We start from the raw sequence: 23,741 nt of genomic DNA on the forward strand, positions 1-23,741 counted from the left end.
ATTTTAAATTAAATGTTAAAAAGTTATGCATAAAGAGTTTTGAGTATTTTCATCTACTGTGTAAGGAACTGTCCATGAGTGAGTCAGATTTCTTCAGACATGCTTCTCTGCCTGTCCTGGGGCAGTTGAAAAAGAGACTGGGCAGTTTACCTACTGCTCCCCACTGGGACATATTAAGAAGAGGACAACCTAGGCAGAGGCTGATGTAGTCCATGGCAGCAGGAAGGCACTAGGGGTTGGAGAAAGTTGGTGCAGCCTATGGCAAGCTATATGACTGCTTCTGAAGGGAGACTGAAAACGTTTGCCCACATTGCAAAGTAAACCAACTGCTTCCAAAACAGTTTAGCGCCATCCAATGAAAGCCGTCACTTGACCTGTAAGAACTCTTGGGTGGCTGAAGCATCTTAGCCCATTGGCTGGAGAAGCTATGGCAGCCAAGCCAAATTTCATGTGCCACAAGCCTGCCCAGTTAGCTATGCCCTGGCTTCAGAGGGTAAAAAATAAACTGAACCCATAGTTGATGTTTGTGGGCCAATATGGAGGGGGATGCAGGAGGGCATGGGGGCAGGAAAGAAAGGTGTGCTGATCACCTTTGGTTTCACTTGACAAACACCCACTGCACCATTGTCATAGTAACTGCTGCTGGGCCATCCCAGTGAGCAAGGTGTCCTCAGCCACAGAGCAGCCACCTGAAGCAGGCAGGAGGAAAGTACAAATGGGTGGCGTCAGGCACTGCTAGTCACACATCAATATGGTTCTCTGGATGTGGCTGAGATGGGGAAGGCCACAGGTTGTGAGGCAGAGGGGTATCTCCCCCCCCCCAAAAGAGGTACAGATTCAGCTAAGAGTTCAATAGTGATAAGCCAAGACAGAGAAGCTGCAGCAGTGCAGCTCATTCAGTCCTTGGTAGAGATTGCGGAGGGAGTGTTGGGAGTATGTGAGGATGGGATGGCAGGGCCTGCCAGCTCTGTGGCTCCACTTCCAGGTGCGTGGCGCTTACTGTCCAGTGACCCAGGTACAGGCACCGTCTGCTTCAGCCACTCAATTTCTGCCTGCAAAGGAAGGAACAAACAAAAGTGAGCCATGCACAGTTCCCAAAATCCAAGCACAGGAACAGCAAGACATTGTGCAGCCTGTGGCAGTGGAGCAAAATGGCTGTTCTTCCCCCAGTCACGGCTGGTCAAGTTTATTTCGACACCCAAGGCAGAAAATCCCACAATTATCTCTTCCTGGATGTAAACCCCACCACCACCAATAAATTAGACAACAGTTTTCAGCCTTTCATGACCTCCAAAATCTGCGGCCTGAGGCAGCTGCCCCATTGTAACTATGGCAAGGCCGGCCCTGCTTGGCTTTGGCTATGTATCCCAACAGCAATTCTTTCTCCCTCCAAAGCCATTTCCTACCTGTAAGGCGGCCCGCTTGGTCTGCTCACGTCCCATCTCCACCTTCAGATCCTCCATGTCTTTCCTGCAAGAGGAAGGAGAGACATGAATTTTGGAGGGGGCGGGGAAACAGGACCAGCTCTCCTCCACCCCATTGTTGTGGGAGAATCCTTAAGAAATGTACAAACACACACTAACAAGTTAGCTACAGCCAGTCTTCCCCAGCCTGGTGTTGTGAACTACAGCTCCCATCAGCCCCAGCCGGCACAGCTGCATGATGCTAAGGTTGGTGGGAGTACAGTTGTGCAGGCTGGGGCTGATAGGAGTTGGAGATCAAGACAGCTGAAAAGCACCAGGAAGGCTTCTTTCAGGAAGACCCTGAACAGATGAAGAATGACACCACCAAGCCGAATGTATGACTTGTGACATTGCTTTGTGCTTGTCCACTGTTGTGGGCAGGAGAGGCTTCTCCAGAGCTTCTGGGATCTCTGCCTGGAAGAGAAGAGGAACCTGCCCACCGCTGGCCCACCTCACCGATGCTGTGCACGCATCAGGTCCATCATGGTCTTCAGAGACCGGAGCTCTGCCTTGAGATCATCCAGAGATGCTGGCTGTTCCTCTGTTTGTGATGCCTCACAGGTTAGAGCTGTAGGCTCTTCTCTGGTGTAACTGGACTGCTCCTTCAACTACCGGGGAGAGACAGATACAGGACAGAGAGGGTTGGAAGGGGCTGATGCTTCAATTCCTCCATGGGCCAAGGCTCCCAACCCCCATAGTAAAACAAAGGCAGGCGATGGAGGGCTGAAGCCCACCAATCAGAGAATCTTAGAATTGTAGAATTGGAAGGGACCCCAAGGGTCAGCCAGTCCCACCCCCTGCAATGCAGGAATCTCAGCTAAAGAATCCCCAACAGATGGCCATCCAGCCTCTGTTTAAAAACCTCCAAGGAAGGAGAGGCCACCACCTTCTGAGGGAGTCTGTTCCACCGTTGAACAGCTCTTACTCTAAAAAAGTTCTTCCTAATGTTTCATCATAATTTTCTTTATAATTTGAATCCATTGGTTTGGGTCCTCCCCTCTGGAGCAGCAGAAAACAAGCTTGCTCCATCCTCCATTTGACAGCCTTTCAGATACTTGAAGATGGCAGTCATGTCACCTTTCGGTCTTCTCTTTTCTGGGCTAAGATCCTGAAAATGGTACCCAGAAAGGAGGAGGAAACCATGGACCGCACGACAGTTCAAACCAGTTTAAGCCTATTGTGTTGCTACCTCACACAACTCACCAGTTCAGGGCCTTTAGCTTTCTCTGTGGAGCTCGAGGGCTGGGTTGATTCTATCTCGTCCTGCAACAGCCAATAAGAGAGAGAGATTTGGTGACAGCCATCATCAAGACTAGCCATGTTTTAATTTATATTTCACAAAATTTATACACCACTCAGTTGTGAAAAACCTCTAAGTGGTTTATGAGCAGAATAAAACAATATATCAGTTAAAACAATTAGAAGCAACTATGTAAAACATTAAAAAACCCCAGCAATAAACTAAAAACAGATTGCAACACACACCAACATCCTGCACATCTGGATAGGGCTTCCTAAACAAAAAATGTTTTTAGCAGTTGCCAAAAAGAGTGCAGCGAAGGGACCTATCTGACATCAATAGGCAGGGGGTTCTAAAGTGTAGGTGCAGCCACACTAAAAGTTTGATTTTTTACAAATGCAGAGCAGGCATCACATGGCACCTGTGACAGCACCAGTTCTGCAGATCGAAACAGGCGTATATGGGGTAAGGCAATCTCACAGGTAAACGTGTCCCAAGCTGTTCAGGGCATTATATACCAATAACAACACCTTGAACATGGCCCGGTAGCAAATCAGTGACCAGTGCAGATCTCTGAGCACAGGTGCTGTATGCTGATGAGGTCTCACTCCTGACAGCAATCATGCTGCAGCATTCTGCACTAACTGCAGCTTCTGGATCAAGCATGAGGGAAGCTGCACATAGAGCACATGCTTTAGTTCCTCTGCTCTGCAGCCGCTGTTTAAAAAGGCACAAGATCCCATCCCTTTAACAGCTCTCTTCCTCCTTCCTTGAGAACAGTTGGCTGGGGGTGGGCAACAACTCACCAGTGAGCTGGTCATCAGCTGGCTGGGTGGCCTCTTCCCTGGCACTTTAGGGCGGCTGGCTGTTGGGTGGCTCAGTTTGGCACTGGGAACAAGGACGGCATCAAAAGTGTTGATCTCTGTAATGGAGAAAAGTGGCACTATTGGGGAGCAAGCACAGCTACTGCAGAACCTCAGCCAGGGAGTGCAATACTGGCCAGAGGGAGATGCGTCATTCCCAAAGCAAGCCCAGGAAGAGACGGCATGGACTGGGGTTTGCAATGCCCTGCCAGACCCCAAGCTGCTTCTCCACGACTCTGGAGAAGAAGAGGAAAACAAGAGTTCCAGGCAGCCATTTTGTGGGAATGGTTTAATCATATACCAGCAAACTGAGGTTGTGCAATTAAGCTGGATTTGGGCTCTTTTGCAACACCCTCCCTCCTGCGTATTCACTGCCCTGCCCATCACATGGATTTTTTGTTGGGGGGAATAGTAAGAAAAATGATGGGGAAACACCCTAAGAAGTGTGGGATATGGGCAACATGGGGCGATGTCATATGACCACTACACGAATTGATCAGAACGGATGCTCAGTTCACAGTGAGGTTGCGCATCCTCAGTGATTTTTTTTGTCAAGATAAAGGCTCAAAACAGAAGTCATTAGCCCCTACAAAAGGGGAGGACACTGGACAGTGGGAGAAGGAATTAAAGGGCCGGAACCTACCTGCTATTTTCTCCTTGCATTTTCCTTTTCCCACAGGGGTTGCTGTGCTGGGAACTGGAATGCCTAAGGATCTGGATCATCATCATGTGCAGAGAGAGAGATATACAGAGAGAAATCATGGGAGGAGTGTTTCCAGCTACCCACACCCTTGGCCTTTGGAAACCCCAGAAGAACCTGTTGCTGCAGAAGGACTGTGAGCCACATTATGGGATTGGTGTTTCTAGGACCAAGGTGAAACTATAAAAGCTCTGTGGATATTTTTGCTATTGGATTCTGGATGTTGTTTATGTATTCTTGTTATATTTATAGTGCTGAAATGCTGTTATTTTCTACTGTGCTGTTTTACTATGTTATTATGAAATTGGTTTTCGGCTGTTTAATTTTGTAATGCATTCCTATTTTCTTTGTTGTAAGCCACTTTGAGTATGACTTTTGTGTGTGGAAGAGCGGCATATAAATAAAAATGAATGAATGAATGAAGAGTTTGCTGACTACTAAAGCCACAGAAACAAAGCAGGTACACCCAGCAAATTCACCCCAGACCCAAGCCAGCTATCTGCATCTAATTGGTTAAAAGAAAGTAGAGGTGGATCAGGAGGGGGGTGAAGGGATGAATCCAGGTAACACATGAATTTATCACTTCCCTCCAACTATCACAAAATCTGTATCAGAATCCATAAGACACAGAGCTGTCTTACACCAGCCTTTGCCAACTTGGTACTGACTGAGGCCAATGGGAGTTGCAGTTGTAGCACAAAGCATCTGGAAAACACTAGGTTGAGGATAGCTGTGTAGTGGAAATTATAGCATATGATTTGATAGGCAGCCTACATGCGAAGAGATGTAAAAACTGTGAAAGGATATTGTTGGGAGAAATAATACAGCTTATTTAGGCTGTATTAAGAATGTGTCAAGAGCGGCCTTGAGCTAGTCTGACAGAGAGTAGTAGGCACCCTATTCTTCAGCTCTGATAATGCAGGCATGCCTCTCCTCTGAGATTGCGACTTAATTTCTACACATATACAGAGTGAATGCTTCTATATACGCTTGTGGACTCCACTTTTGTGAGTTCCCTGGCAGCTGTTATTGCTTTGACCAATCAAAGTTGCCTCAACATTACAATGTTGTATTTAGTGAAGAAATCTACCACAGTGGCCCGATCCATCTGACTGGCAGCACTCTCCAGGTCTGGGGCAGAGTGAGGCCTTTCCCTCAAGCACTACCTGATCCTTTTGGCTAGATACTGCAGCCAGGGCCTCCTCCTACATGCAAAGCACTTGCTGTGCCAGAAAGCAAATAGCTAAGGATTTAAAAATTGCTCCCAGTCTTCCCTCCTACCAGCATTGTGAACCCCACTTAGGAGGGCATATCCCCCAAAGATCTAGGCCTGGCAGGGCACCAGAAGTGCCCTGTTCTAAACAGAGACATGCCAATGCTTGAGGTTGCCTGTAAACTCCACACTCTGCTAAACCAGATGTATTTCTTTCCAGCCTCAGGTGGCAAATTCTACCTGCCTCTTACTTGCTTTTCTGGTTCTGGGTCCATGTCCAATGACTCAAAATGAGATCATATCAAGTGCTGGCCGATCCCAGGAAAGAGGATGTGCAGACACTCTTTCCAAGACTATCATGTCTTACTTGTGGGGAATGTTGGGGGCTGGTTTGGTCTTAGCCGGCACAGGAGGAGGGGGAGCTGCCTTCTTGACCGGAAGAGGAGTCAGCCTGGGGCTTTCCATTTTCTTTTGTTCCTTTGAGTCTGCAAGACATGAATGAATGACTTAGGACACACAGTTATTGCAATTTATCTCCTAAGGAAGCATCTCAATAATCTTTTGCTCATTATATCCTCAGCAGAACCATGCAAAGAAGGCCATGATGATTTTATTATTAATTTTAAAATTATTATTTCTGTTTGTATCCTGCTCTTTCTCCCAAAGGAGCCCAGGGTCCCCCTGGGTGGGGGGAGAGATCAGTACAGCATCATGCCTGAGCCCAAGTCTTGCTTCAGCGTCCTGCCAGCAAAAAAGAAGGCATGGAAAGGGCCTGTTCTAAAAGCAGAACAGGGAAGATGGAGTGCTGCATCCAATTCTAGCTTAAATGTCAATAATCTACATCTGATACCTTTCCCCTCAGCAGCATGAATATTTATACAGAGGGAAGGAAGACCCTTGACCTGTAGGCAGGTTATGGTCCACAGCCAGTTTTCCCACCTATCAGCTGTCCAGCAGAGGGCAGGTGAAAAGGGAAAAGGCTCTTGACATTTTGCAAAGTAAGCAATTGCAGCTCTTTCTGCTGCAAGATTGCCAAAGCAGAGGGGTAAATGCCTAGCAGAGAGGCAGAGCCGTGTTCCTTCCAAAGAGGCAAGAGACTGTCCATGCATTTTGCAATTGCACACATGCTATTTGGCGGGGGTGGGTGGGTTTGAATTGCACTTTGAAGTTGGAGGCTCTGAATAGCAGTAAGGATGTGAGGCAGCACTTGCAGTTCAGCTGTGCATTCAAGTTTGAATGGTTCTGCAGGGAACGGATCTCCGGAATGAATTAAGTACTTAACCCGAGGTACCACTATATCTTTAAACCAGACTTGGGCCAGACAACCCTGCGAAATGGGGGACTGCCCTCCGAAAGGGAACTCTTCTGCTCCACTTTGCAAGAAACATGATTGTTCTGCTCCGAACACAAGCAAGCACCAAACCACAACAGGAAGAGGAAGATATGCACACCTCTGCCTTTGTCTCGGCTGTTGCTGGGCAAAGCCAGGGCTGCACATGCTCCTCACAGGCACCCTGACCCTCTGCAAAAGGTCAGCCAGCAGCTGCCTCCTCACCTTTGTGGTCTCCAGGATGTTTCATCTCCACCTTGCCACCTTGGAGGACCTTCTTTCCTGGCTTGGGAGCTTTTTCTATTTTTTTTTTTAAAAGGAAAGTACTGTAAGATAGGTGATATGAGAAGTGAGGATGAAAAGAAGAACAAGGCCAGGGGAACCTCTGTCCCTCCAGATGAGCTGCCAACTCCCAGCCAGCCAGCCTGGCCAAAGTTCAGGGGTGATGATAGGAGTTGAGGCCAACAACATCTGGAGGGCCACAAGATCCCCAACCAGGCATCAGGGAGGATGGGGAAAGAAGAAGGGACAGATTCCTGGGTATTCTACACATTGACTGGCAGCAGCGCCTCTCTCCAGGTGGTGAGGCAATGGGCATTTCCAGCCCTCCCTGGAGATGCGACCATTGAACTTGGGACCTTCTCTGCATTGTGCTCTGCCACAGAGCTATGATCCTTTCCCCGACTGACTCCCCCTCGGCCCCTGCTTACACCCGGACATTAAAATAAATAAAGAGACCCAGAGATCCAATGGGCAGTGACGGCAACCCCCTTGAGCTACAAAATCCCCTGCCTGAGCTTGTGACTTACCGGAGTCCTTCCTCCGCTCTGGTACCTTAGCTTTTATCTGTAGAAGAGAGAAAAGAGCAGCTTGACGGGGAAGGAAGGCGCTGGTGATGAGTCACCCAAAAAGAAAGAGCAGCCTCAGCACCTCAAGGCAGGCCAGGCTTGGGTTTCACTCCTGCACAAGTTCAGAGGCAGGAGAAGTCAAAGAGATCAGAGGCTCAGGGAAGGGAGAACAGGACAAGGGGACCTGCAGGACGGGAGTGAACCTTACAGTGCCCAGGCGGATGCTGAGCAAAGGCACATAGCAAGCTGCAGATTCTGCCAGCAACTGCATGTGGCAGCTTAGGCTGGTTGTCAGGACAGCCTTCCCCAACCTGGTGCCCACCTATGCCAGCTGTGGCTGATGGGAGCTGTAGTCCAAATTGTCTGGAGGGCACCAGGGTAGGGAGAAGCTGGATGGATGAGGAGGCTCTTGCAGTCCTCCTTTGTGGCCCTTCAGCCATTCCAAGCCTGTGAAAGTGCTTCAGTGTTGTGTGGAGGAGTCAGCACCTCCACTCCGCCCTGCCGATTCCTCCTGATGCAAGGGAGGGTCAGGGGCCACCCACTTCCTTACCTCAGGCTCCACCTGGGCCAGAGGCATGACAAAGTTGTCCGGGAAAAGCCCCTTCCGGCCACGGCACTCGCCTTCCCACCAGCCCATATCCGCCGTCTCCTGCAACAAGGAAGAGGAAAGGAAGGATATGCACACAGAATTACTTTCCAGCAATGAATTTAATCAAGAAGAATCATTCAGTTCAGTTGCACCAATAAAAGTTGTAATCTGTCCTTAGCCTACTGTTGTTTTCACCTTTCGAAAGTCTTGAATCATTATTAACTCTTCTAATTGATAATCCTTTTTTTTTAAAAAAAAGTTTTATTTGTGTTTCTGATACAATTCCATATCAAGTAAATGAACTGAAATAATGCAAAGGACACAAAAAGGAAAACTCGGAAATAGAAAAGAAATAACAATTTTAGGATATCGAAAAATAAACAGAAAACCATTAAGGAATTCCTCCATTGACCTCCTCTCCTCACATGGTTCCTTTTGTCTCCTCTTTTTCTTGTGTTTTCTTGGTTCACTCCGTCTATCGCAACTACTTATATACACATTAGTTTTTTCTTACACTGCTGAAAATCTAACCATCCTGCTAGGTTAATTGTTTGTTTGCAATACTTTTTCATATATTCAATAAAAGATATCCTTCTTTGTATGTCTTCTTTGCAAATCGCTTTGAGGGTTCTCTTGCCCCCAATCAAGCGGTGTATAAATTTCATTAAATCAGGTCGTGCCCCCAAATTGCCAGTTTTGGGGAGGAAGTTCCAGATATAGTATCAGTGGTCACTAACACCTCCTAGAACACCTATGAAATAGCTGTTGTTTGGGTATTTAAGATTTAGAACAGTTAACTGGAGGACAGAGAGGGTTGCTTCCAGAGTGCCAGCTTCTTCCACCCACCCTTAAGATAAGATCTGCTCCTCAGTACCAGTTCCTGAAGAGCCCAAGTAGGGAGAGTAAGTGGCTCCCACACTCAGGGCCTGCTTGCTGGCTCCCCCAAAGGCATCTAGGGTGCCAACATGAGGATGGGGCTAGATGGGTCTCTTGTCTGATCCAGCAGCAAAGCAGTTCTTAAGAGCTGAATACACTGTGCCCTTTTAGCTCTGAGCAGAGATGGGGCCAGGGCTCTTTGTGGGTGGCCCTCATATCATCGGGGAAGTTACCCACCCCAACTTTCCCCAGGACTCCCACCTTGCTCAACAAAAGGACCAAATCGCCTTTCCGGAGGAGGAGCTCATCTTCATGCTCTGGTTCGTAATCAAACATGGCTCGGCAATAGACAGGAGCGTCATCTGCAGGTGGAGGAAAGCACAGACACCCCTGGCTTTCGATGTGGATATTTCTCTTGCTCTGGTCTGAGTGCTCTGAAGGCAACCATTCCCAGCTGGGTACCCTTCCAGATGTTTTGGACCACAACTCCCATCAGCCCCAACCAACATGGCCACTTTGGACCACAAATTCCATCAGCTCCAACCAACATGGCAGCTTTGAGCTACAACTCCCATCAGCTGGTTGGGGCTGAAAGGGGTTGTAGTCCAAAACATCTAGACAGCACTGACTTGTCCACTGAAATTAAGCCCTCCACAGCATCCAGCAAGCCCCACACACCCGCAGCTTTCCCACACAAAAGGGCATCAGGTTAATCTCCCCATACCCTATCCCTCCCTTCCAGATGTTTGCAGCCATCACTTCACTCTAGGCTCCCACCTGGGGCCTTGCACACCCTAATATAGCTTGGCCCCCTACGCCACCTTTTTCCTCCCCTGCAACAACCCCATTCCAGACTGAAATGGAAAAATAGGCATTCCCTGCCTCATTTTCCTCTCTGAAAACCACAGGAGGGCCCCAGTGCTCCCCCCCCAAACAAAGTGAGCTCTGAGGTAGCAGAAGTCTATGTTGGTCACAACTCACTGGTCTGCAGAGCTTGGACTTTGGGACTCGCCTGCATCCGAGGAGGGGTAGGCTTCTCCAGGGTGTTCTCCACCTAGAGCAGGATCCAAGAAGCAACAGAAAGGGGTGCGGAAATAAGAAAGAAGGCTGTTGACACAAACAGCTCTGTGCAGCACCTGACCACTGCTAAAGAAACACCAGCAGTTGCTTCCTCAACCTGTTGCCCAGCAGATGTTTTGAACTACAATTTCCATCAGCCCCAGCCAGCAAATGATGCCCTTCTCTCTAGCAGAGAGCAGTAAACTTAACCTGGTGGTTGTTTTCTGAACAGAAAACTGGCTTAAGAACTTACGGTACTTGGGTCAATGTAAAAGATATTTCATTGCTTCCCACCTCCCAAAAAAATAGAGGCACTGATCCCTGGATTTAAACAGAGGACATTGTCCAAGGGTGTTTCCAGATATGGACAATTCTGTAGCACTCAGTCATTGCTGCTTTGCTTTAAGTTGCAAGTAAAATAGCAAAACTGCTTCCAGACCTTTTTAATCCAGGAAACATTCTGTAGCAGGACAGAAAATGTTTCCTTTTTCCCCAGCCCCAAATGTGGGGACAGGATCGTTTTCATTGGGACCACAGTGTGTGTGCAGTGTTAAATACTTCCTTTCCCCACCTTACTGCATCACTGATCATGATTGCTCCTTTAACAATGCAGGTGGGGTGGGAAGATAAACAGCTAAAAATGCAATGCTATTTGAAGGGGTGATAGACAGAGAGAGGACCATAGAAAAGGAAACGGTTAGAGCTTCCCCTTCAGCCCTTCGGATACCGTTGGACTCTAGCTCCCATCAGCCCCAGCCAGCATGGCCAACAGTCAGCTGGGAATTGCAGTTCAGCAGCAAACGGCAGGTCGCAAGTTAGCCACACCCTGGGCTGGAATAATATATGCAGGCTGTAGTTACCAAGAATGGCTGTTGCATAGCCATGTGATGGGTTGTTCACACCTGGGGAAACTGCACAGCCGTTTTCCAGTGTGCTTTTTTAAAAAAATGCTCCGTGGGAAAACAACAACAGAAGCCGAGCAGGGAAAACACAAGAGAGAGATGTTTTGCTCATGGTGTCATGCAGATACTCCATAAAAAAATCAATGAACAAAGCACAACTGTCCCATGGGAGATGCCCTGTGTAGAAGCAGCGCCAGAGAGCTGCAGGGGAAAGACAACTAATTATGCAGCCTCAAAGGAAGAAGAACAAAAACCAGGACACTGATTTGCATATGCTAATATTTAGAATGACTTTAATTTAAACAGAAATGCAACACATCTCACAATAAGAGTAATAATAATAAATGGCTGGTGTGAGTCTATTGCTAGTTTAACTTTTCGAAAGTCTTAAATTGTTAATTTTCCTCACTGGCAGTTTTATTGTTTTACCTTTTTTTTGTAAACCACTTTGAGGTTTTTTTTTGTTTTTTTTACAATCAAGCAGTGTATAAATGTTATGGGGGGGCGGCAGAAATCATCGTGGGGAAGGCTGGGACCTGGTGATCTATGGTCTGGTTGACATCCTGTGCTAAGACAAACCATAGTGCCTGGGGGTGGCAGCAAAAGGGAGCAAAGCAGCGGCCTAGACCCACGAAGCCTAAGGTCTTGCTGAGCATGTTGTGTGATCCAGACAGTGTGCCAGCTCAGTCTTGCTGTGAAAGTGCTAACTGTCGACAGACAACATCCATACCCCCCTCCCCCATCCCTGGGTTCAAACAGACCAGAGGGTCTTTCAAATAGAGGACCCCTCGAAACACAGCCCTGTCCTCTGTGAAGGAGGGTACCTGAAGCCCTTCTGGTCCCAATGCCACGGAAACACCTTCTTTCCGCTCACCTTCTCCGGCTCACTGAGGACGAAGGTCTCATTGGTCATTTTGGGGCGCTGCTTCCCCGCTCCGACTTTGGGCTCTGCAAAAACCATCTCTGGAAGTTGACAGTTGAGGGAGGAAGGGTGGGGTGAGGTTAGCACTTCCAGTCAGGCCCGGCCTCTCTAGCCCTTCTCCCTTCCTCTACAGACCTTAACCAGATCTTGAGCCTCCTAAAGATGTGAGGGGGGAGTGCTTCCTGGATTGCATGGAAGCCCCAACCAAAAGGGAGCACCCGCATTCTATTCAGATTATTTCCCCTCAGCTCTGCACCACTCCCAACATTTATGTCACTGAGGCTGCAGAGGCACCGGTGCCCCCATCCCCAACCCACCTCCACAACATGCCCACCCCAGGCCCTGTGCTCCCCCCACCTGAAGGCAAGTCGTTTAGCTCTTGTACAAAGTTGGACGGGAAGGCTCCCAACTTCCCGTTCTTCTTGCCCAACCACCAGCCGTCTTCAATCTGCAGAGGAAGAGGACAAAAAACAGCCGTTGTCATTCTGGAAGGGCCTCCGCCTTCCTGTTGCACAACCCACCACCGGCCCACAGAAGAGAAGTGGCAAAGAGTCAGGCAAAGAGTCCCAGGGTCCCTTTCCAGATATATTGGGTGCCCCCCTAACCACCTCCCACCTCCCTGGATGCACCCAGAGATTTGATGGAGAAACAAGAAGGCGGCTGCAATGCAGGCTCATTGTGCCCTCATGGTGCCCCAACGGGAAGGGAAACTCCTGAGCAGGACCCGAGTGCAACTGCAACGCTTTCCCCACTTGCAGTTTGAGGGAACCTCCCAAATTTCACAACTCTCATTTTTAGGGCATCATAATCTGGGGGTGGGGACTGGAGACACACAATTGCCAAAGGAGTAAGACTGCCTCTATAGCACCTTCACCAGATGAAGTGCCTTTCTATTTGGAGGCTACTTTGGTGCATATGGTATAAGCCAGCACTTCATTGGTTGGGGGGACAAGGAGAGAAAAGGAGAAATCTAACTTGTAGCCTACTATTATTCCCCTTCAGTTTGATACACTTTTGATTAAGGCCAGTGGGATCAGAAGAAGATGGCCTGTGATAATAGCAGGCAGCAGAAGATCTCTCCCAGGCAGAAGCCAAATATTATAAATGGGTTGTTGGCAACCAATTTTTTTTATTTTTTATAATTAGACAGGAAATGACAGATTTGTCTTAAACTGGGGGTGGAGGGAGAATACAGGCCAACCTTTTGATGGCATTGGTGCCCTGTGGATGCTGTAAAAACATCTGCCCCAAAAACCCTGGCATGAATGAAAAGCAGGGCTCCTGCAAGGAATTTTCACCAGGAAGCACCCTAAGCCTCCAACAGCATTTCCCCCTCCACTTCCTCTGCTCTAGGAACCCATCCATCTACCACATACTTGCTCCCCTACCTCACCTGCTCCAAGATCTGCACCACTTCTCCGGGGCACAACTCCAGCTCATCGTCCTTTGCTGGGGTGTAAGAGAAGGTGACCCGGCACCAGCGCTCCTTCGCAGCTGGCAGCTTGTTCACAGCGTGGACTACAGAAAGGATAAATGTGGAAGGCAGGAAGCAATAAGACAAAGAGAACAGAGAATATGATCGCATAGCCAAATTCCAGATGGGCACCAGAGGGGGATTCTTCTTTCCCCATGAATTTAACTTGCCTTGGAGAATAGTGGCAGGACAGTAATATAAAACAGGCGCTTGCATTATACTGATTTTGACACCTGCTAAAAGCTTTATTTAAGCAAGCCTACCCAGACATAGTGTATATTGTGTATATTGTGCATATTTGCTCTTAAACACTGCTGGATTTTATATAATGTTTATTATTTCTACTTGTTTTTAAAGCCCACTGATCTTATTTTCTTATGATTATTTTATACTATTTTAGGTCAAGTGCTGAGAGATTATTACTGTTTCCTGGTTAAGCCAGAGATTTCCAAACTATGTTGGGACACATTAGTGTGTTGGCTCCCTGCGTTCCTCCTGGGACTGGAAAGGGCCGCTAGTTTAACCTCCGGTCTGCTAGTAAAACTGAATTACTGTGTCGCGAAATGATGCATGTCTAAAAAATGTGTCACCAACATGAAAAGTTTGGAAAGCTGTGGGTTAAGCTGTCAATAAATCTTGTAAAAGAAATATGTAGGTTTAAAGAGTCGGAATGCGTTCTTGAGAGCAGGTGTTCTCTTAATATCATGATCAGATCACTGGCAAGAAAGTTTTCCATGAAAACTGTAAATCCAGATTAAATGGGGGTGAGTGATAAACTGTATCTGTGATGTCAACAACATAGCCTGGTTACATTGCCAAAAACCTGTGTGCCTGAGCAAGGACAATCTCACAAATGCATCCCATCTGGAAGCACTCTAGGAACAAAGAATGCAGAAAAAAAGTTTGATAAATTTTGACAGAACCCTTTGCTCTCACAGCCCAGTAGGATTAATCAAGAGCAGCCTTCCACAATCTGTTGGCCTCTGGCCATTTTGGACTGCGACTCCCATCATCTGTCCTGCTGAAACACCTGGAGGGCATCAGTTTGGGGAAAGCTGATTTAAATGAAGCAAGCCAAGAGCTGAACTTGCCACTGGCCTGTCATGGACATGCCTCAGGCTTCAGGCCCCAACTGGCACTGATCCCTGCAGCAGTCCATCCTTTTATAGTCAGGGCACATACATGGTTTCAGATGCACATGTTAAATCTGAATATATACCATCCCTTTCTGCAAAAAACAGTGCTCATTCCAAAAGCAAACCCAAATTCAAACTGCATGTGCTTAAAATGTTTTTTTTTCTGTTTTAAAAAAATCAAGGATGGCAAACAATTTTGCCATTTGTTCCAACATCTCAGGAATGTAGAAGCTTTTGAAAAGCAAGGAATGACAGGCGGGCAGGCAGGAGAGAGAGAAGAGGACTCTTAAGTATGTGTTTCGTCACTGAAGTATGACACACAGCTGCGTAGTGAAAGCTTCTGTGCTGTTCAAGATGGTCATCATAGCTATCATACCCATGCTCCTTTCAAGACCATACAGCAAAAAACTGAATTTTTGATGACCTGTGTCCTATGCAGCCATTTTGGCTTCAGTACCAAACCATTTTCCACTCTCCCCAACACCAACACCTTTGCTTACTCAAAAGTTTGCTCACTACTTTATGGCATTTTGGTTGCACATAATAAAGGGAGTGCAGTTGTGTGTCCCCCCCCCCTTTCAAAATAAAAGCGGCAGTTTAACCCTTAGTCAGTAACACCAATAAAACCTATGTTTAGCTTATTTGGTGAAATTCCACCCAAGAGCAGCTGATTATTGGACATGCAGAAGATTAGCATATAGCAGTCCAGGAGATAACATTCTCACAGCTGTGAAATAAGGTGGCAGCACTTTGGCCATGCTCCACAGAGCCACTGGTTCAAACTCTGAACTGCCTTAGCTGCAGCACTGATGGAAAGAGACCCATACCGCTTTGAGAAAATGCCAAGCCCCACAGGTACTGTGCCGAAACATAAACAGAACCTCCAGCAAGGTCCTTGGATTTCCTAAAGGCCACGAATGCCACCTTACACTTGCCTACTCCCCACCAGCACTCAATTAAATAGAACTTTGCTTTTTTTATATAAAAAAGAGGGGAAAGTCATGGGCAAAAGTTTTTACGTTCCTTTTAAAGACAGTCCCCCCCCCCCCCAGTTGTCCTTAGTTTGAAGCTTCAGCACTGGCCTAAAGTACCCCCCCAAAAAAACACACAAAAAAATACACTCACCACTGCGAATGGATCGGGGGTATCGCTGGGTGCCATCAGCTCGGAGGCTCACTGGGATTTCCTGAGGCAAGGGGAAGAAAAAGGTGCCCGTGACTATGAACAAAGAAAAGGTCAGACAGCAGGAGGAGAGGGCAGCCTGGAGGGGTGGGAGGGGAGGGTCTCCCTCCAGCATCTTGTTTCTTACACAGAGCGAGGACTCAAAACAACCAGCTTAAGGTTGCCAAGTTTGCTGATGACACTAAATTGTTCAGGGTGGCTAAAACAAAAATGGATCACGAAGAATCTCTCCAAACAGAGCAAATGAGCAATAAAATGGCATATGCAATTCAATGTCAACAAATTATGTGATGCATGTCACTTTATATGTGGACAGGGCTTCTGTGTCCAGACTGCACTTCTGTCTCCCTCCAACCATTCCCAACGACTTGTTGGCTGTCAGAGAATGCATAGAATCATAGAGTTAGAAGGGATCCCAATGGTGATCTAGTCCAAACCCCTGCCAAGCAGGTATCGCAGCTAATGGTGACGTTAAATCACCACGTCCAGTTTGCACAAAGCTGGCAGTTTGAGACTTCCTGTTGTAGTCATGTTTTCCTGCTTCCTCTATAATTGATTCAAGCACATAATTTAGAAAGAGGATCTAAACACACAACTTGCTATTCACAGGTTATACAATATAAGTCAAAGGGACAGGGGGATGGACGTTTCTAGAAAACAGAAAACTCTTTATTAATTGAGGGATCCCCTTTTACATGTGTGTTGAGGTAAGGAACAGACATACCATAAAACATATATAAACAGTACAAAAAAGCGACAGCAACATAGGAAGCTGCCTTATATCAAGTCAGACCATTTGCCCATCCAGCTCAGCACTGTCTGCACAGACTGGCAGCAGCGGCTGGCAGGAGTTTCTCCTAGCCCTCCCTGGAGGAGATGCCACTGGGGACTGAGCCCAAGACGTTCTGTTTGCAGAAGAGTGTCTGCCTTGCAAGCAGAACATCTCCCTTCCAACTGTTTAAAAACAGTGCAAAATGAACACCTTTGCATCCAGCTGGGAAAGCTTAGGGGGCCAAATTCCCTTCAGTGCAGCTATCAAGTCCCTCTCATCTCTCAGCTGGGATGCTGTTCCACAGAACAGAGGCAGCCACCCTGCTCTGAGCCACTGTGGAGCAGTGGTATCTGATGTTTAGGGGCCTTTAAGGAAGGAAGACCCACCTCTCCCATAGTGACTTCCTGGGTAGTGAAGGGACCAGGTGGCCCCTCAAGGAACCTGGCCCTTAGCTGTGAAGGGCCTTCAGTACTAGTCCCAAATTCACTAGAGGTGAACCAAAGTTGGAAAGAAAAGCCAGGAGTTTCCTGCTTCTCTTCCCTGCTCTCAAGAGACAAAGCAAATGAGCATCACCACTGGAATGGCTGGCTGGCCTGCTCCACTGAACAGGTGAGAGTGCAGCCTGCAAAGGAACTGCCTCCTGGAAAAGAGAAACATTCAGAAACTCAAAAATCGGAAGAGGCCTCTCCCCCTTTACCTGGCGGAAAAGATAAGGGCTCTGGGTCAAAACAGCCATCCTGGAGAGGACGCTGGGGAAAGCAGGCACCTACCTCAAGTATATAGGGGCGGCGAGTGGGCGTGGCTTCAGGTGCTTCAACACACACCTTGACACCTGTCTATACTACAAAGCAGAATGGAATGACCCTTCTGGCTCCTCCCCCCTCAAGGAACCTTGGGAATTGTAGTTCCATGTAGCAGCAAACCTGTAGTCCCACAGAACCCTCAGCACCTCCATAAACCACAATTCCCAGAGTTCTTTGGAGATGGGCTATAATGCATGCTTTTTAAAAACAACAAAATTAAGGCAGATACTTTCCTGATGGGTCTTTATACGGCCTTCTGAAGATGCTGGATTTAACATGGGTACAAATCCCACCTCTTCAGCCATGAACTTAACTGAGCACGTTCAGGTAAGTCCCTGCCTTTGAGCCTCAGTTTGTCATTTGTAAAATGGGCCTGCCTCAGGGGGCTGTTGGGAGGAGAAGTGGTTGTTTGAAAAGCTCTTTTACGCTAGAATTAGGGCAATTATTCGCAGGTATTGAAGTCAAAAGCCGATGCCTGCTTTCATGTGTTTTTCTTCTTCTCATGCCTCCTCGCACCCTGCCTGCAAGGCTTGTTTATTGGGTTCCATTCCAGCAAAGAAACACAGAGCTAAGAGCTGATAACGTCACCTGGCAATTTGCCCATGGAACTGTGGGAAACCTGCCACTGCAGAAACAACTAGCCCCCATTTTTCAGAAAGGGAAGGGGTCCCCTTTATCAGAAGTGGGAGAAACTCCTGATAAAGTGGGAAAGGCCCTGAGAACAATTGGAGCAACAAGCAGACGGGACTTGGTGAAAGGGGAAGGAGTGTCACTTTTATGGCATGTGAGGCAAAGGTGCTCCTTGCCAGGGTGTGTGTGTGTGTGTGCCTGCTTTTCACTGGTGCTTTATCTTATTTCACAGAATAATGGGTGCAGACTGGGGCATCCCATTCACCCTTCTGCCACAAAGGACTCTAGCCGATTGTGGCAGGACAGACCTTCTGTCTGCCAGGAGCGATGCACCTTTGCCTGGCAACCTACAAGGAACTGGAGCTTTTTCAAGGAAATCAGTAACTGGAATAGCAGGTGCAGACCCCACCCCCCAAAGAGCTGTCTATGTTCAGCAATGGGGGGGGGAGGGGGACTTAGTGAAGAAGAAGAAGAAGAGTTTGGATTTGATATCCCGCTTTATCACTGCCCTAAGGAGTCTCAAAGCGGCTGACATTCTCCTTTCCCTTCCTTCCCCCCAACAAACACTCTGTGAGGTGAGTGGGGCTGAGAGACTTCAGAGAAGTGTGACTGGCCCAAGGTCACCCAGCAGCTGCATGTGGAGGTAGTGCAAGTGGCCTTAACCCTGTGCTGACATTCTGTATGTTCAGAGATGTGCAGTTGGGGGAAGATGTTGAGGTCACCTAGGCCTGCATTCAAGGTGGGCCTCCATTGTGGCCCATGTGCAGTACAATCCATTGTGCATAAGACTCTGAACATGCATTCTGTTCAGGGCTGGCTTTGTCATAGGGTAGAGGGAAGCACCTGCCTCGAGTGCCAGATCCTGCAGGACAGGAGAGCAGCAATAGTCAACCTCTTCCCTGGCATGCTGTCTTGTTGCTAGCTGCTTGTGATGGTTGACCCTCTTGCCTGCTTGAATTTCTCCCATGCATTACCATTGGCATCATTCCCAGTAAAGGAGGCAGTTCTGATCATGTGATGCAATGCCACCCAGGCAGCTTGGGGGAGTGAGCAGTGGTGAGATGCTGGAGGGCAGAACTGTGTTCACCATGCAGCCTGGCCTGCACACATCACCTGAAATAGCCGATTGCCCTCAGGTGCGATGGAAAAGTCTGATTCTTTTTAAAAGGGGGATTTGTTTGCACTGCTAGGGCAACAGAGCCTGTTGATCCACTTTAATTATGCAAACCTAAAGTAAGTGCATGCGTGCTTGCTGATTGATTGATTGTATTGCATTGCATTTATATCCCACCTTTTCCTCTAAGGAGCTCAAGGAGTACATAGCTCTCCCCCTCCTCATTTAATCCCCACAACAACCCTGTGAGGTAGGTTAGGCTGAGAGACTTCAACTGGCCCTGGATCACCCAGTGAGCTTCATGACCAAGGGGGGATTTGAACCCTGGTCACCCAGGTCTTAGTCCAATAATCTAACCACGATGCCACACTGGCTTGAATGCCTCCTACAAAAGAGCTGCACCCTTTACCCCTTGGGCACCTGATGGCCAAAGCCCTGCTATTTATCTTGTAACACAGCCTAGTAAAGAACCAGCCACTGATCCCACTAGCTATTTGGACAAGGGTGTTCTGTTTGGCTCTGCACATGTCTGGCTCAGATGTGGGGCAATCTGTGCAGTGACACACAACATGCACATTGAGTCAGGGGCCTGGCACAGCTGCCCATTTCCACACAGCCTTCTCCTCTGCAGCCAGCCCAGCTGTCTTGTTTGAGCAGCCACAAGGCCAGGCAAACATTGGCAGGAGGCAGGTGACAGACATGGGTGTGTTGCAGCCCTTACAAGGTGAAACTGGGGGAACAAAGCACATCTTACCCAGCTCCATGCAGCTTCCCTTTAAACAAATTGTGACAGGCGTGCAAATTAGCTCGGGAAATAATTTGCATTATTTGGCCACGAACTCCAGCAGGAGGCAAATACCCAGTTTGTTATTTTGCAGGAGTAGAACAAAGCTGAAGAGGGAGGAAAAGTCTGGAGGACCAGGCCTCGGGCAGAAAGGAAGAAGGGGCTCCTAGACCTTTAATTGTTATTATAGAAGAGGGCAGCTTGTCATGCAAGGTGTAGGTTCCCTCTTCTACATGACTATTCACCAGGACACTTTATTCGTTTTCTTACATTTATATCTGCCCTGCCCCCCATTCCTCCTTCATGGAACTCAAGGCAGCATATGTTTGGTTCCACACAGTTTTCAGTCTGGGTACTGACGAGAACCAGACCTGCTTAGCTCAGCAAGGTCATGGCGTTGTGTGCCTGGAGGTTGTTGCTTGGGACACTGTTGCTAGAGAACTGCTTCACTGCTATAATGCCCAGTGCCAGAAGGGCTCAGTTTGGGTTTGAAAAACCTTTCCTCTCCCAAATTCCAAATAAATTTATTTGAAAATTGAGACACTCTGTCTCTAGTTCTGTGGTGTTCTTGCACCTTTAATAGTTGTAAAGAAGAGGAAATCTGTCATGCAAGTCACACCTGCCAAAATCCCCTCAGCTATACAGCAATTAAAGATGCAGGAGGTGCCTGTCCGCTTTTGCATCTGGCCGCCAGAGAGCTGGTCCAGCCATTTGGCAGAGTGAGGCAGGCACCTAAGGTGGCAGGTGCTGAGGGTCGGGAGACAGACACAGCTGTGCTAGCCATCAGCTTTTGTGTGTGTGTGCTCACTCTGTAGGAGCTCAGGGGTAAGAGGTATATGGCGCATGTCACATGCTCAGAGGCACTCTTTTCCAGTGAGGGAATCTCATGTTCATTGCTGGATAATGGCACTGGGCACAGGTCCCAGGGCTAATGAAAGGCCTTTTTATGCATTTAAAGGTAAAGGGACCCCTGACCGTTAGGTCCAGTTGCGGACGACTCTGGGGTTGTGGCGCTCATCTCACTTTACTGGCCAAGAGAGCCGGCATACAGCTTCCGGGTCATGTGGCCAGCATGACTAAGCTGCTTCTGGCGAACCAGAGCAGCGCACGGAAATGCCGTTTACCTTCCTGCCAGAGTGGTACCTATTTATCTACTTGCACTGCGTGCTTTCGAACTGCTAGGTTGGCAGGAGCAGGGACCAAGCAACGGGAGCTCACCCCGTCGCAGGGATTCAAACTGCTGACCTTCTGATCGGCAAGCCCTAGGCTCTGTGGTTTAACCCACAGCGCCACCCACATCCCTTTCATGGCAAATCCCAGTTTCCCTGCTGACAGGTCACTCAGTAACCATACCCGATTGTTGCTCCCTAATAGGAAGCTGCTTTGTTCTAAGTTAGACTATAGGTCCATCTACCTCAGTACCGTCTACACTGAATGGCAGTTGTTTCAAGCAGTGGATGTTCGCAGCCCTACTTGGAGATTCCAGGGATTGAACCTGGGACCTTCTGCATGCAAGGCCGATACCCACTGAGCCAATGGTCCTTCTGAAACAGGTGCGACAGGCATGTTTGCAAACACGCGTCTGTCTCCACTTGTTCCTCATGCTTCTCAAGAGCACACTTAACACACCCTAGACACACACTTACCTGGGACTAAGCTACTTCCGAGGAGACATGCCTAGGCCTGGAGCGGGAAGGGGTGTAAATGCTCACCTGCACAAACTGCCGAGGGAAGAGCCCCACCCGGCCCTCCAGCTCCCCTTGCAGCCATCCCTCTTCAGGGCCTGGTTGCACCTTCTGGATGATGTCGCCGGCAGTGATCTTCAGCTCATCACCCAGCTGCCCATCAAAGTCCACCAAGACCAAGACCTCTGAAGGAGGAGGAGGAGGAGGAGAGAGAAGCAGGAAGAAGGTTTCCCCCAAAACATCACTCAGCTATGGGCACTCCCAGATGACCTTTCTGTAGAGCATTCATTCCGATTGGCCCTCAGGGAGGTTAGGCAACATTGCAGCTATGCACACACTGGACCGTTAAAGGACGTTTCCCCCTCAAAGAATTCTGAGCACTGTAGTTTATGAAGGGTTGCTGGGAATTGTAATTCTATGAGAGCTAAACTTCAGAGCCCCGAGTCCTTTGAGGAAAAGAATGTGCTTTAAAAGTCTAGTGTGTACACAGCCTGCACCAAAGAGTCATTAGTCTACACCTTCCAGTGCATTTACGCATCACCTTCCTTATTGCAAAAGTCTGATCTTTTGAGAGAAGCAGCATCATTGCACAAAACCTCCCAATCAGCTGCAGTTGTGCAACCTAAATTTGCAGGTGCTTGGTGATTAAATCCCAACCAAAAATAGTAATATTCTGCAGAGGCTGACTTTGGCAATATGGCGCCCTGAGCGAGGACAAACTTTGGTGCCTCACCCAAATAATATTTCACACTTCTTATTTTCACAATAATTCGAGGGTGTGTTTTTTTTATAATTTGAGTTTGTTGAAGCACCCTCCCACCTCTTGCCTTCCATTCTCTGCATGCTCTCAAGCGCACTATTTTGCACCCCCTCGGCTCGGCATCCTGTGCAGGGGAACTGATTGCACCACCTTAAATCTAGCACTGCAGTCTAAGGCCACATTCACACCGTACATTGTACGATTGGAATTGTAGAGTTGGAAGCGTCCCCAAAGGTCATCCAGTCCAACGCCCTGCAATGCAGGAATCTAAACTAAAGCATCCATGACAGATGTCCATCCAGCCTCTGCTCAAAAGCCTCCACAGAGGGAGATCCACAATCTCCACTATGATACCACTTTAAAAACTTCATGGCTTCCTCGAAAGAATCCTGGGAGCTGTAGCTTGTTATGGGTGTGGAGACTCATATCTCTCTCACAGAGTTACAATCCCCAGAGTTCCCTGGGAAGGGGGGTTGATTGTTTAATAATACCTGGAATTGTAGCTCTGCACTCAACACCCATAACAGACCACAGCACCCAGAGTTCTTTGGAGGGAGCCATGACTGTTTAAAGTGGTACCATATTGCTTTAAATGTATGGTGCAAATGTGGCCTAATGTTGGATACAAACCATGAAGTGGGAGTTGAATGGCAGTGCAATGTAAAAAAAAAAAAGCGGTCCGTTATAATTAGAGCTTAAGTGTATGTTAAACAGGGATAACTGTTATAATTGGTGATAATTTAATATTGCTGAGATTATTGTATAAGCACCTGGAATGAGGCAGGAAACCATTCACAAGAAGCAGTTATGGATGGCAACAGCCAGCTGGGGCTGATGGGACCTGTGGCCCAAAATATCTGAAGGCCACCAAGTTGGCCTAACCTTTTCCAAACAGGTGACTGGTATTTACTTCCCTTGTCCCAGAAGCAGATTCTTCACAGGGCTGTGAGGCTGGGGCTCCTTCCATAAAGCAGCAATGGCCAGTCAGTGACCAGTGCATCAACTTCCATCTGGTCCCCAAACCAACCTTAAGTGGATCCCAGGAACCAGATGGTACATCCTAAGTTCTTTCTCCTGGGGGTGCAGTAAGGCAGGATAGAGAGCAGCCTTCACCAAATCCACAAGCCCTACTCTCTGGGGGCTTATCCACATTAACCTTTTGCCCCATTTTTTTAAGGCACAGGTCCATGCTTAAAAGCTCCTTGCCCAAGCATGGTTTCTTCATTTTTGACCTGGACTTTCCCCCACAATAACCTGCTGTTTAGGGCACAATCAGATCAAACATCAATTTTGGTTTTCCACATATTGCTGTTTGCTCCAACTGAGCTTTAAAGAGCGGGTTTTTGTGGGGAAAGCAAAAAAGGGGGGTGCTTGGACATGGAGCTTTAAAGCGCAG

The 23,741-nt window shown here is 48.0% G+C and overlaps 1 protein-coding gene across 2 annotated transcripts in view; it reads right to left on the minus strand.

Moving 5' to 3' along the window:
- The window catches only part of LOC128418880 (SH3 domain-containing kinase-binding protein 1-like), a 25,584-nt gene continuing 1,843 nt past the window's right edge, over positions 1 to 23,741 (minus strand). The window contains exons 2-18 of one of the 2 annotated variants that reach the window (XM_053399007.1): positions 21,613 to 21,770; positions 15,741 to 15,801; positions 13,399 to 13,523; positions 12,363 to 12,453; positions 11,958 to 12,046; positions 10,104 to 10,176; positions 9,384 to 9,484; positions 8,208 to 8,306; positions 7,619 to 7,655; positions 7,035 to 7,109; positions 5,847 to 5,964; positions 4,210 to 4,280; positions 3,510 to 3,625; positions 2,667 to 2,726; positions 1,920 to 2,071; positions 1,407 to 1,470; positions 1 to 1,052 (exon numbers count right to left, since the gene is read on the minus strand). In XM_053399007.1, the coding sequence (XP_053254982.1) occupies positions 897 to 1,052; positions 1,407 to 1,470; positions 1,920 to 2,071; positions 2,667 to 2,726; positions 3,510 to 3,625; positions 4,210 to 4,280; positions 5,847 to 5,964; positions 7,035 to 7,109; positions 7,619 to 7,655; positions 8,208 to 8,306; positions 9,384 to 9,484; positions 10,104 to 10,176; positions 11,958 to 12,046; positions 12,363 to 12,453; positions 13,399 to 13,523; positions 15,741 to 15,801; positions 21,613 to 21,770 (1,646 nt within the window). In that variant the 3' untranslated portion in view covers positions 1 to 896. The remainder of the gene's footprint in view (positions 1,053 to 1,406; positions 1,471 to 1,919; positions 2,072 to 2,666; positions 2,727 to 3,509; positions 3,626 to 4,209; positions 4,281 to 5,846; positions 5,965 to 7,034; positions 7,110 to 7,618; positions 7,656 to 8,207; positions 8,307 to 9,383; positions 9,485 to 10,103; positions 10,177 to 11,957; positions 12,047 to 12,362; positions 12,454 to 13,398; positions 13,524 to 15,740; positions 15,802 to 21,612; positions 21,771 to 23,741) is intronic. The other variant, XM_053399008.1, reaches the window with a different exon arrangement.

The sequence above is a fragment of the Podarcis raffonei genome, chromosome 8 (assembly GCF_027172205.1).
Source record: "Podarcis raffonei isolate rPodRaf1 chromosome 8, rPodRaf1.pri, whole genome shotgun sequence".
Classification (NCBI taxonomy): Eukaryota; Metazoa; Chordata; class Lepidosauria; order Squamata; family Lacertidae; genus Podarcis; species Podarcis raffonei.